Consider the following 14,648-nt stretch of genomic DNA (forward strand, 5'->3'; position numbering starts at 1 on the left):
AGATTAAACATGGTATTCTGATTAATATTTGGTTTGTGGAATATGAATTATGCAAAGAAAAGGGAAGGCTGCCTTTTTAGCCCGTGCTGACACCTGATTGCCACTGAAATTGTTGTCACAGTGCCTCCAGGATCAGCTTGCAGAAGTCACATGACCAAACCCAGATCACAGATGAGCTGTGACATTTGCGAGCTTAGGCACTGTGACATCAATTTCCATCACCAACAGTTATGAGTACAGGGCAAAATGACAGCCCCCTGCAATGACTACAAATTTAACTAGAAAGTTGGGTGGGGGCATATTGTTATTATTATCAAAAAGCGAATTTTTGACCTTTGCTATAACTACCTTCCTCCACATCTGGAAAAATGTTGTAAAGTGATACCGAAATGACATTTCTAGAAAATGATCTTATCTTTTCACATTTGCAGTTATTAATAAAGACGCAGCCTTCATTTCACCCCAATCTCAATCATCTGTCTATTTATCAAGCAAATATAGAAACAAACAGCATGTGGATTATAGAAGGGATTTTCACATTAGAGAAATCCATCCAACCATTTTCTCAACCGCTTATCAGTTTGTTAAATGTAGAACAAGATTTGTCCATTTTTGGGAGGAAAACAAAACAAAACAGAGTATACAGTATGATTTTGACAGAGTGGGTGGGATCTATTTTGAAGGCATTAGTGTCGGAGCTTTTGTCAATACTGTCAAAAGCATGACACTGTACTGGCCAACACCAGTGAAATAAAACACAGACCAAACACCAAACACAAGGTTGTTGTTGACATTTTGCAGTGTGCTTGTGATCTAATTGTTCGCTTAATATGTTTAGATATGGTGAGTCTGTGTTTGAGCCTTGGTATATTTTACCATGAGATCGGATTAGTACTTCCACAATTAGTCACAATCTTTGTTTCAATATGCTGCTGAAATACATTCAGTGTAATTCTAAAGCTAATCAGTGAACAGTTGAGATGGCTTTTTTTTTTTTTTTCCCCGGGAAGAATATCCTCATTCCACCATTTGTTACTAAGCCAAGGTTGTTAATTTTAGGGGGATTTGCTGTATTTCGGCTTATATTCACCACCTTTGGAGAGAAAAACATCTCCTCATAAATTACTTTGCTTTTGAAAATAAACCACAATTTACAGTGCGTCATGTTTAATCCATGATGCAATTCAGTTTTTTAAATAGCAACGTATACCTTGATAAAAAAAATCTCAAACTATTTGGCTCTTATGTCATTTATTATTTTCCTCAGTGCTCACTCTAGTTTTAAGCAGTATTGTAAAGCATATCTGAAAATGATATTTCAGAACATGTATCTCAAGAGAAAATAACTTGGGTAGACTGCACATTTTCAAACGGGATCACTCTGCCTTTTAACTGATGGTTGCTTGTCTACAACTGTAGACAATTGTTAATTCTGGTACCATTATATTTAAAGAAAAAATCCATTTTATTTTAAATGAAAGTGAAATGAAAAGCCCAAAGACATTATTTCATTTTTCTTTGTAACTTTGTTACGTTTTAATGAAAGCTAAAATATGCTCAGGGTTGTCAGGCTCAAATAGACTGAATTAAAATGAAATGCAAACGAGATTGCCAATAGACAATTTCTGTCTAACAAGCTGGCTATGGTCCATTTAGGGCACAGTATGTTCGATCGTCTCATTTATTACAGCCTGTCATTTGGTGAGAATGGAAACTTGGATTTGCCTTTTGCTGCTTGTCAGTGCAGTTATTGAAAATCACCTTCAATTTGCACCAGATTGCGAGGTCCAAGACACTTTGTTCTGTCAGATGTGGTGCCCACGCCCCGATCCATTTGAGATGATGCGATGAAAAATGGACTGAATAAGGCAGTATATCGGAAAAAGGTATTACAACACTCTCATCAAACAAGGACTGCTCCTTTTTCTTATCTGATTCCAGGCATAGACACAGAAAAGTTTGCTCTCCAAAAGTGCTTTATACTGGGTTTAAAAGGCTTTGATATTTTTTCCTATACAGCCTGAATGATTTATTTGCTCTGTCTGCACTGCCCATGAAATATCTAATATCAGTGAGAGTCACGCATCTGTTTTGCGACTAAGGTCACGTTCCTCTTTTGTCTCGATCCATGTCAAATCACAATGCACGCTTTAGAAATTGCCCATATGGAAAGATCCTTCTTCATCGCGACACGTAGCCTTTTCAAAACTTTCACAAAACAGGCTGAGAATTCGTCTTTAGTCTTTATTTTGTTTTCACAGCCTATACGTGAGTGAAAATGATCAAAGCCAACCTATTTCAATGGTCCAAATGATTTAGACACATGAAATAAGAATGGAAATATCACTTCTTCAACCTGCTTTGCCATGCCTTAGCAGTCTCCAGGGCTGGATTTGTGTAGCTGACCCCCGCCCTAAGAAAAAAAGGATCAAAAAGAAAGCATAACAAGAAATTTGACACAGTTTTGATGCACAGTGTTTGTTTTCTTCATCGCGGCTATCATAAGACCCTTGAGAGTTTCTCCAAAAAGTTTTGTCCTGAGCCTCCTACTTAAATTTGTTAGTATACTCCAGTGTCAGGATAACCGATTTGCCAACAAAGCAAAAGGAAGAAAAAGAAAAGCTCCGCTGCAGGCTCGAGCAAAGCTTCAATCAACATCCTGGGAGCTAGTTGACATGCAGGGTGTAGAGGTCCTTGCAAAGTTATTGAACTTTTCTCTCCAACCATTTTCCCTTTTCACCAGCAGCCTTTTATATTACACGGCGAACTTCATTCTTTCCTTACCTGCCCTTTCTCTTTTCAATACACGGAGCTCAAGTTTGAAAGACCCACTGTCCTTAAATTGGGTTTTGCTGGTGTGCATGGCTAACGAACCTGAGCCGCTATACAGTCGCAGCAACATGACTGGGATTCAGTTATATCCACCGCCAAAAGGCTGAATGATGATAAGTTCATTGCTGGGCCTCCTGTGTGCTCCAGATAAACCCCCCTACTTTTCAGGGGCTCGTCACAGCAAATACGACATCGGCAACACAAGCATAAGCTTGTTCCGCTGGACAGGAATAGCGCACCCGCCGAGCCACTCCCATTTCCCAGAGTATTAGTTATCATTTACCAGCCTGATTACGAAGGCTGCAGTTAACATACTTGTTTTACACACTGGTTTTATGCACCTGTGTGAAACTTATTTCCCACTTTAAAAAGTTTATACACTATAAGTAGAAACTTGGCAGATAGAATTCTACGGTTGCTGGAAAAGTAGATGGCAAATCCTTCCCTTTTTAAACTTCTAATGCTGAAGTATTTCATTTGAACTACTATTGGTGATTGTAGCCTTCTAAAGTATTGATGCTGGTACTTGAAGTACCCCCAATATACTAGTAATTCATGATTATGCCTTTCTGTTGTACGCTAGGAGACAAATTCATGCCATTAACAAGAGCATGGCAAGAGTGTGCATTTGCTGGTTGTTTACTGTCGTGAATATGGCTTTAAGATTGCGTATCTTTTTTTTTTTTTTTTTATTTGTTGAAGTTCTCCATACTGTCAACAAATGGCTGGTAATAGTCGTCGACATTGACGTTACTGGCGTTGTGCAAGTTGGATTTTATAACCTCAATACTGTATTCTCTTTTATTGTGAGATAGCTGTCACTCAGCTAGTATAAAGTAATAATCCTGTGGAAGTTTATTTTTTTATTATTCTCATCTTCCCTCAGCCAAGTCAGTGAATAATTCTGTTGATGTTGTTTATGCCCTGTTGGATGTTATAGCAGTCAATGTGAAAGGGGTTGTTGTTCACTTTCTGCTTTTTTGCCAATGTGTGCCTCCTGGCTTTGTTTTTCTCTCTTTCATCAATTCTGGCAGTGTGGAAAAAAAAGAAAAACTTAAGTGATGTTACTGTGCAGGGTTTAAAAGCGTCGATATGACAGCATACAGTTACTTTAAATCTTGGTTTGGGCTTAATTGGAAATAGATTTAGTTGCAAACTGCATAGAAACTGAGCATGGAATCTGGTCCCGTTGCTGATATTATTGGAAATGTCAAAGCAACGTATTTTTTGGAATCTGACTGTGTACTGCTTACACATGACAAGAAAAATAACATACCCACTGGTAGCAGATTATTTTTGCATCAAATCAGATATGTTTTTCTTCATTACATTGGAGAGGGAAAAATTCCAGAAACAGATTCAGAATGTGTCTTTTTCAATATGATGAGAAGTTAAGAGTAGTTTCTAGTGGAGTACTTGTGCTTCTTGGCTCGCATGCTAAATTGCCTTTTTTGAACGTCAGTCAGCAGGGTCACCTTGATGCTTTTCTCTCAACTGCTAAGCTTTTTCCTCGCTTAAATGGTCTTCAAAGCCTTTTGTTGTTTTGCCTGATGAAAAATTGACAAGCAAAGTGGCCGAGTAAGTGCCTAGAAATTATTCCAACTCAAGTGGATTTTTTTTCCCATTAAAATTGTGAAATATAAGTTGATGAACTCAATAAATGTATTCACAGCAATTATATATTACAAAGGAGCTCAAATAATATGTAAACCTGCTTTATTTGCAAGCATGTCCGTGACACATTGGAATTCTTGTCACATCTGTTGGACAGGAATACTATATGCATAACATATAAACACTTTAGAAAGATACTGGGATGAAAGTAGAAAAGGGATTAACATTTTTGCCACCCTCAATGTACATTTATTCTCCAAACACGTTGATTAAATTATTTTTTCATATGCGTGGCTCCACAGAAGAACAAATGGGTAAAGCAATGGGACACAACAGAAATAGTAATTGCTATTCATTGTTGTATAGTAAAAAGCTTTGGTGTTTGTTTGGTTCATTGCACCAAGCGTGCTGGCTTTTGCGAGAGCTGACGTGGATGTTGTATTAAGTCAACATCAAAATGAGACCGCGTTACAGAAGAGCAGCAGTGCTCTTTGAATGGTTGCTTTGTTAATCCCATTCCATATGGGAGCAATGCCCAAATGGGTGAAACAAGTTGCTGCGGAGTTTCATGCAAGAGGAAAAAAATATATATTTAAGACTAAACATCAAGTGGTCTGGCACAGCAAAGATTTTGCATGAAATAAATTACTACATGTCACGCTGTGACAAAATAAACAAACAAAAACTGAATCTGTTCACTTCAGACACAATTACCTCGTCACACATTAGGTTTTTAAAATGGCACCTGCTTGAACCGGTTTTGGTTCTGCTCATATTCAAGCCATGCAGTCCCACTGTTTTGTTGTCGGGATTCATGCACGTAATCGCATTTACAGAAACTCGGCAGGATGCAGACTTTACTCGAGCGGAATTTCTAATCACAGTCAGTAGGGTCAGTCTCGTTGAATCTCATCAAACAGAATCCTCCATGCATTCCGCAGCAGCTGCTTGCACAATCTCCTCTGATCTAAGCTCACCTTGAAGCGGACCACTCCTCCTTTCCCTATGTGGTCACTTCCCATATATAATCGTCCAATTTGGAAAATCCTTCAGTCATAAATTATTATTTGCAGTGATCTATTGGTGGTTAAATCTGGTTTTAGCTTGCTTGGTAGACTAGCTTACCCATTTGAAAGAAATCCGAAAGACATCCAAGCACATTTAATTTGTGCTGCCCTGCGTGGGGAGATGCTCTTCAGACCTTGTCTGGATGTGCTTTCATTCCAGGGGAGTTTTTGTGTGAGAGGTTTTCATTTCATGTGCAAAATTCTCATTTATATTGTCAACATATATCAAATATAAGTGGCCCTGCCGTTTCATTAGTGCAAATTTTGTGCACCACACAATTTTTTTTTGCGAGCAGTTGCTTTTTTTTCCCCTCTTCTCTCACATAGAGACATTAAATTCCCTGTAAAGAAGCGTCTGATGAACTTTTCCCCCCAGGGATGTCATCAACGATCGACCGTCCATAAGTCTGACTCAGGGCCAACTCCTCCACCTCAGCCAGAGGTGTGTGGGGGGGTGCCTCCTCCTATATTACGAGCCTCTGCCCTTGTTCTGTTGGCAACTCAGATGTTCTCAAAAACAAATATGAATCACGCTTAGGAAGCGCACTATTACTGCCAAGTAAAATGTAATTTTTGTTTAAAGTCCCATTTTCCCGACAGGCTGGTTTGTAACTGTCTAACCACAAAATGGCACTACCGGTGCATCATATCCAAGTCCGCACATTATCAATCAATTACTAATATGGCATGCCCAATCAAACGAGTTTACAAATTATGACTCATTCGTGCACAGCAATAATGTCCAGACAAACACACACACACACACAGACACACACACTAGTTAAATTCAATTTATTATGCTACTACAACACACAGTAGATTAGTGCTTCAATTAACGTCTGTTTAATCACGCTTGGCTCTAGTTCATATTTTGCCAAGGTCTCGGTTATGACTTCTACTGATATAGTTAAGACAGTTGTTTTTGTCTAAATTAGCGCTGTCTCACTGGGCAGAACATTCATTAATTACAGGGTGACATCTGTATCCCATTTGGCAACATGCATTGTGTGGTATAATCAACAAAAAATATATATGTTTATCATTTGAGTCCCCATTGAGGTTCAGATTACAAAAATAATCAAATCACTCAAATTTTTTGATGAATTGCAATATGAGGGCATCCATTTGTGTTCTTGACTAACATTAATTTAGATGGCTTTATGACCAGAGCCTTCTGCCTCATTCCTTTGTCAGCTCACGTTTTAGATAATAGTTTTCTTTTACGTAATTCAGGAACAGCTCTGAAGTCAATTTAGCTTATCGCCATGCCCTCTGGTGACCGAGGGCCACGTCAGTTCTTATCTTTGTCTAAAAGGAACAGAGTTTACAGAGGGAATACATTTGAGGCATGACAAAGACATTTTGGTATCTGGCTTTTTTTTCTCCAATATTTGTTGACGCAATCTATTAGGTATTGTGCCCACAAAGTTAAGTTGACCTGCACGGCAATGTTTTGAATTTTTACTTCTTATCCGAGCTGTACTAAATATTTGTATATTTATTGCTGTGGCGTAAAAATCTTTATCTGAAATGTCTGACACATATTGACACCAATAAGATGCATGAGCGACACATCCCTAAAAATGAGAGGATTACAAGTTTAGGTGTTGTGGAGGTCGTTTGAAAAATGATGAACTACACAGCAGCACAACGGGAAAGAAACACCACAAAAAGTTTTAGTATTTTTGTCACACTTTAGAATGGTCAATAATTTCTAATAGTAGCACCCACACATCAGGATTGTATACATTTTGAAAAATATTAAATTCACCAAAATGTGACATTAGGTTTTAGGCCAGTGCCAGCAATGTGTAACATTGATGTCAGCGCAAAAAAATCACGCCACTGAAAGAATGTATAGGGATTTCATTCTGTTTTGATAACACTGAGGACACTGAATCATGCAATAACAATGCAATCATATTCAGCCACATTCACGTTAGGATAGACACCTCTTCCTGGGAAGAAGGGACAAGCACTGATTTATAACCCATTATCTCATGGAAGTGGGGTCACCTGACTTCTTGCTCTCATATGAGACGTACGCACGGCCCAGCATTGATGTTTTTACTCAACCATAATGCTGACAAGCAGGGGTGAATTGAGGACTGGCGAAGAGATGAATTGGCCATGGAGGCAGAGATTCTTTAAACAAAAGAAAAAGCCAACTTACTAATTAAAAAAACAAACATGAGGCCCTCCTAAAAATGCTTAAATACTAAATACCAAAATAACTATTAAAACTTAACAAAATTCAGACACGATTGGTGCATGGGAATGTCATTTGCCCTCCCCTGCCTTTTGTGGGAGGTTTCCCATGACAGGCAGGGGTGGGGCCGGCCACCTGAGTGGTGGCACCTGAGGTGTTTAATTGTTTGTGCAGTGCTCATTCTCTCTCTCTTCTCTTTCCCACAACAGGTAACACATTTTTATTTATGATCAGTTCATCTTGTGTTCCAGTTGTCTTTGAATTATACATGGCAACACCTTCACACCCACCCAGTCATTCACATTCATGCACTGATTCTTACTATGGCTTTCCATTTTATTTCATTTTAGGATTAGGGTTGTTGTTTTTTAATTTTAGTTTTTTTTTTCTTAGTTTTTGTTAACTATTATAACTTTGGTGTGAAGCACACACACACACACACACACACACACACACACGCACAAATAGTATAGTTCTTTGTTTGTAAACCGGGTCTAATCTATATAAGCGTTACTGCTATTATGCAAGAGACCACTGTCCTTTGCCAGTAATCAGTATAATGGGTTATCCGACAAAGGAGGCTAAGGCACACATTTCCTGTGTGGAATAAAGTAAATTATGTTTATGCAAAAAATTTGTAATCTTGATGTTATCAGCTTTCACTCTGAATACCTTGAGCCACACGCCACAGTAGATCTTTACCTTTTTTAATATAGGCCCAGTGCACTTAACCACACACACACAAACATTTTTTCACCTTACTGTGCAGATGACACCTTGCATACTTTTGTCATGCACAAGTATTGTTTTTGTAGTACTTGGTTTCAAGCGGATTTATGCACTGTATCAATTAAATGCACTTTTCATAAATTAAGATGGAAACATCTAACATTTACAACAAATTGTACTCATCGTTATACTGCATGTTGTCAGATAATGTACTTCACTAGACTTGATCGCAGTCAGCATCAAAGGATGAACTATGTTTTGCCTCGTGCTATACTTTTTTTAATGAAAGAACCATCAAGGGATATTCCGACTAGAAGAACAAGAAAAAGAAAGTGCACCAAAAAAAAAACTGAAGTGAACGAAGCAGTTGCTCATTCAAGGCAGTACAGACGCTGCTGATGTCAATTATTTTTGTCTGACATTACAGAATTGTTTGTGCCTTGCCATTAGATGCATACGAACGAACAACATCAGGCAATGTTTACCAAAATTACTATTATTTTATTTTGATACATTTTTGGCTTCCTGTTTTTCTCCATTTTATGTTTCCTTGCTTGTTGTCTCTGTTGGTATAACCAGATTTGTGCTAATTGGTGATTTGATTTGGATCTAGCATGAATATTCAAGTCTCAAAGATGTCGTACATTTTGAAGATTTACACTTTGCTTCTTGCGGTACAAGCTACCCACTTGCACCAAAAGATAGGTTGTTACAAGTGCCTGCTGTGTTTTAAAATCATACATTAAACAGTGTTCGAATTAATTACTCATATGCACTTGTGTTTATATAAAAAAAAAAAAAAAAAAAATGTCATCGGAGATGCAAAATGTATTAGTCTACTTAATTTGCCATTCAAGTCAAGAGGGTGTTTCAAGAGTATATATTTTTAAATTATTAATTATTTTTTTAAATAGAATTTTGATGTTACTATTAAAACTTTTCTTGTATGGTTAAAGTATGTATCATGGACAACTTTGACTCTGGAAGTATCTATATAGTAATTATACGTTATTTCATTACAATGGGAAAATATGTGTTTTGACAACAAATTAGTTGGCATGGTACTGCATGGGTCAGTGTTTGCGTGTATTTTTCTGGGTTCAGCCCTCAGCTCGGATGCACATGAACACATGATGCAGCATTCTAAAGATTTGTGGGACCTCAATTATTTATTTACCCCCTCAAAATATTTTCTGAATTGTAACCTCTGATGGACATTTATGTTTTTAGTGCAAATCTCCGCCTTTTTTCAGGGCATGTCAAGAATTTAGAATTTAAAATTAAAATTTATTCAACAATGCAGTTCAAATCCCACCAATAGCAGAAATATATCTTCAGTAGCTGTCTTTTGAAGTGACGAGAGGATTCATTGTGGACTTCTGATTGCACTCTGTGTAATCCCTGTTTGTATTCATGGCTTCCAGTCAATGCACTGACTGCTCTTGAAGTTTGAGCTTGATAAAGCTTTGCATGCAAGTGTGTGTGCACACCCGACAATTTTTCACAAAGCTTTGGCATGCATTTGATTTTCTTTTTTTTTTATGGCAGCATGCATTACAATATGATGTGCGAAGGTAGGGTGTTTGAAATATTGTGTTTATCCGTGCTTTAAGTTGAACTATTCCATCATATTTTGTGTCTGTCATTTAGTCAAACACTTGATGAGATGGGGAAGGAGCACAACGTCATCTTGGCCTAGCCTGAAATAGATGTTTGCATGAAGTATTGGGGTCGGGGGGGATACTATTTGAGGTGGGAGCTGCAGGATGAAAGTAACAAACTTTGTAGAACTGCCATCGACCTAAAACCTCAAGTCATGTCATAGCCTTCCCGAATAATATACTTGTATGTATATTGCAGCAGGGATCACTTGTCAGCCCGTCCGCCTCACAGTTCAGAGGTTGCAGGTTCCAATCCAACCCTCCCTGTGTGGCGTTTGCATGTTCTCTCCGTGTCTGCATGGGTTTTCTACAGCGTACCTAGTATGACCCCTGTGGGGAAAAGCGTTATGTAAAATGGATGGATGGATAAATATATATTGCATTGCTATAATTTAAAAATGGAAACAGTGAGTAATTCTTCAAATAATAATGTGTGTTTACCATGCATATGAGACTGTATGGTTTTTAAAGTTTTATGGCGTCTCACATATTTACATGCATTGGAAACGTGTCACACTTCCACATTTTTCAACATGCCAATTATGCAACACTGTATTACTAACTTTCAGACCAAATGCGTGGAAGAAAAATGTTGGTTATCCTTGCCTTATTTGCTAGAGTAGGCTTGAAAACAAATGGATGTAGATTCCCTCTTCAGTTCTGTCAAATGCCCTCGAGCAAGATACTAAATCCTCAGTTGCTTGTAATGCTACATTACTGGTCGGTAATGAGTCGTTTATTTCATTTCAGTGGAGAGATCCACTGTTATTTTTGCAAGGTGTAAAAAAAATAAGCTTAGAGTGCTTTTAACAATTACTGTCTTCCACAAAAATGAAATCCACTTATCTTTTGTGCACCACAGAGATTTCTGGGAACTCAGAAGACATCCCTTTGGTGCGATGGAGGCAGCAGTGGCTGGAGAATGGTACTTTGCTCTTTCACATACACCATCAGGATGGCAGCCTAAGCCTCCCTGAACCAACTGAAGATCCAGCAAGCACTTCTGCAAAGGAGGAGCTCCGCATCCTGCATATCTCAGTGATGGTAAGTTGTGGCTTCATGACAACAACGTGGTGATAGATCTCCTACTGGGTAGAGACTATTTTTCCAGACGCCGCATGTGTATTTTCATGGAGATTAAGATGAGCTAGGTGGGAAGTCGGGCGTCGACATACAAGGTAGATTCAGTATATTTAAAAATAAAACCGTTTTGGAAACTCTTCCACATCCAGCTCAGTTAAAATTAGTCTTTGACGTCTATAGCTGTCCATGGCAGTGAATGAGTTGATTCGCATCCGTTCCGCAGTCAGTAGAAATCTGGCTAAACATACTTTTTTTTTTTTTAACTGTCACTCACCATAGTGTGCCAGGCGCTCGCTGGGCAAAAGGGGTTGCTTTAAATTTGTAGATTGCTTAATGCTTCTCTTCAGGAGGTTTTCAAACTTCTCTCTGTTCATCGTAAAAGTACAGAAGAGGATTAGGGCCAGTAAAAAAAAAAAAAAAGGGGTCGAAGGTTTGTTTGAATGCTCAAAGTTGCCGCTGAGCCATTAGTGGGGAATAATAGTAGTAATAATAGTAATAATAATAATTTTTTCCCCCCGATGCTGCTTGTCTCCTCCTCCTCAAAATGATTAAAACCACGGCTTTCTGTTTTTCCTCTCGCCAAAGTTAGATACTTTGAGTTATACACACAATTGAATATAATGAAATGTATAAATCTTGATGACACAGGAAAACAAACTACACACAAACAATAAATTTAAAAATAGTCAGAAAGCAGGAGCAACACAAGGTGAAATAAATAATTCTAAGACTAACTCACAAAGCTTTTGCAACGTGTGAATGATTTTCTTGTTGATTTCAAAGTATTTGTGGACTTTCCCCGCCCCTCACGACATACACATGGAATAAGTTTGACGACGGCGCGCCGTGCGCCGCTCAATACGGTGTAAAAGGGTCTTTACAATTGGTTTGCAGTAAATATTTGTTGGATATATATGTTTTATCAAACTCAAAGTAGGAAGGAAATATGTTCCGAATGCTTTACAGTCTACACAGTAAATATTTCCTGTCTATATATGTTATATCAAACTCAAAGTAGGGAAAAAATATGTTCCTCAGTTGTTTGTTTGAACACATTTTGTGAGCGTGGTGTGAAATCTATCCTGCTGTTTTGCCACCTGCCACAGAAGATGAACTAAAAACATTTTTTTTTTATCCTGTCTGACTGTATGATTTGTACCCCTTTGCCTGAGGTGTGTCTATGAAAACATGCATTTATATACGCAGTTCACAATGTAGATTTTGTAGGCCTGCTCTGTATCAAACCTTATCTGTTATGTCGACAATGTACAAAAGTTGCATAGCTTTCTGCTCTTGCCCAGGGAAATGTATATTTATTAGATCTTAGATATGCCACATCTAGTCCCAATGCCCTTTTCCAGTCCAAAGACATTGGAGTAGTGCTTTGATGGATGATCTGTATTTGCAGACATTGAAAGCACATTAATGCTGCATATAAATATGATTAGTCAGCTTGAAGAGAATTTCGCCAAGAGCCACGTCGCCTGAAGAGAGGTATGGAAATCATGCTTTGACACATGTTGACCTTGTGACAATCACCTGACTTTGAGTAGAATGTTGGAGGTGAACAACTTAATGAACAGAAATAGTGGCAAAGGTTTAAATGAGGTTCCTTCGTTGCCGATTGTGCTTCTTACTACTGTTACCCGATTATTATTTTTTTTTTCCCTCTCGCTTCTGCTCCCGTTTATTGTCCACGTTCCATTGACCTTAAGCCAGTGTCATTCTGCCCCCTGTTTTAGAAATTCCTCATCCAGAAACTCCTGCCATTCTCCCGGCAGGGTGTTTTCATAAAGGTGTGGACAGAGAAGGATTAGTATGCAAATATGAGCAAACCGTGACAACAGATGGAAGCAATGTTGTTGCGCTGGCCAGAACCCTGTGCAGCCTGCCGCCCCACTGGAGGCCCTGACCTATAAATCCCAATTCATGTTGTGTTAAAGCTCCTTGTGGATTAAAAAATCTCCTGCAAAGACTGTTTCATGGGTCTTTTAGCTGAAGATCACACCTGCCACGCACAATGCATTGACCTGAGCAACAGCCTTGACGGTCTGTCCGCCCGACTGTTCATCTGCCTTCGTTGGGGACCGCTCAGGTCGGTTAGCTTTATACAGAAGGGCCTGAATCACTCAAGGTTTGCATGTCTAAAAAAAAAAAAAAAAAAAAGGCTGCATTGAGCTCATCTACCCGTATAAACTTTTTCAAAAGCCTGAAATAAAAAATGATAGCAAAATTTCATCTATTTAATTGTTGGAGCTTTCTGGATGATTTAAGGATTTAAGGGCTGATTTGGAAACCAGTCACAATTTGTGCTAGCTCTCTCAGAGCAGTTTCTCCCCCCCAATGTCCTACCCAAACATTTGGGCAAACGCATACCATTTCTCACACACTCATGAATTCAAAAAAAGAAAATACCATTGCTGTCTACACCAAAAATCTCATAGCGTTTTTTTACAGTCTCTGACTTTTATACCTGTCGGACTAAGAGAAAAAGCAAATTGTCCTTTATCTTTAAATATTGATGATCCAAAACCATCCCTTTTCTCTCATCATCATCATGTTGATCACATTATCACCTCTGGCCATAACAGATCATCCACAATACTTGATTAACCCTGTCCCAAACCCAGTCAAAAGACTGGCAGTTCAAAAAATGATCCTCAACTTCAACTCAGATTCCGCATTTGACGGAGAGATGATAATCCCAAGCCTCTGGCCACACAAATAGCAACTTAAACCGTTTATATGCCACTAATTAGATTTTGCAGCTCAATTCTGTAATCACATCTACCATGAATTTATGTCTGAATTGTCTTTTCTCTTACTTTACTCATGTAGCTAAGATTAGATTCTATCACCCTTAGCCAAAAGAAGAAAAAATGTGATAACTCACGGAAAAATCAATCAACATAATGTACACTCTAGGCGTCAAAGCAGCTGTTTTCGCCTGTAATTACAATTAAATTTTAAGTTTTAAGAGATTGTACATTGTCTTGGCTGTTTTAATCATTTTGTTCATTGTGCAGAAACTCTTAAAGAGGCGGTCGAGCCGTGACGGTCTATTTTTTTGGTAACGAGCTCATTTTAATCAGGAAAATGAAAACCGTTTCCATTTTCTATTTTATCCATTTATTTTGGAGAAATAATGAAATGACTAATGCCTTGAAAAACACCCACTTTTAATCAGGAATACGATCATGCCCCCCTTCCCTCTGAGAGTTGTTTTTAATTTTAGGAGTAGAGCCCCCAAGCATTTTAGGAGTGCCCTATGTTTCTTTTTTTAGGTTAGTAAACCTATTTGGAGTCCCTCTAGTTTGTTTCTTAGTCATTGTTTTTCCCCCTCATTATGTATGAAGGGATTTTTCTTCTGCTGAATAAATCTTTGCCTTGATGGCCAATTTATGTCTGCGCTAGAGTCCTCACTTCACCCCTGCTTGTCAGCACTATGGTTGA

The 14,648-nt window shown here is 38.3% G+C and overlaps 1 protein-coding gene and 1 long non-coding RNA gene across 6 annotated transcripts in view; both read left to right on the forward strand.

Moving 5' to 3' along the window:
• astn1 (astrotactin 1) overlaps window positions 1–14,648 on the forward strand; it is a 128,004-nt gene that overhangs the window by 9,578 nt on the left and 103,778 nt on the right. For all 5 annotated transcript variants that reach the window (XM_088396277.1, XM_088396279.1, XM_088396278.1 and 2 more), the window contains exon 2: window positions 10,975–11,156. In XM_088396277.1, the coding sequence (XP_088252403.1) occupies window positions 10,975–11,156 (182 nt within the window). The remainder of the gene's footprint in view (window positions 1–10,974; window positions 11,157–14,648) is intronic.
• On the forward strand, window positions 12,502–13,168 carry LOC148387674 (uncharacterized). Its single transcript, XR_015862590.1, has 2 exons — window positions 12,502–12,689; window positions 12,938–13,168. It is a non-coding gene; the product is annotated as an uncharacterized LOC148387674 (long non-coding RNA).

The sequence above is a fragment of the Syngnathus floridae genome, chromosome 14 (genome assembly GCF_059516105.1).
Source record: "Syngnathus floridae isolate MCC-2025c chromosome 14, RoL_Sflo_1.0, whole genome shotgun sequence".
Taxonomy (NCBI): Eukaryota; Metazoa; Chordata; class Actinopteri; order Syngnathiformes; family Syngnathidae; genus Syngnathus; species Syngnathus floridae.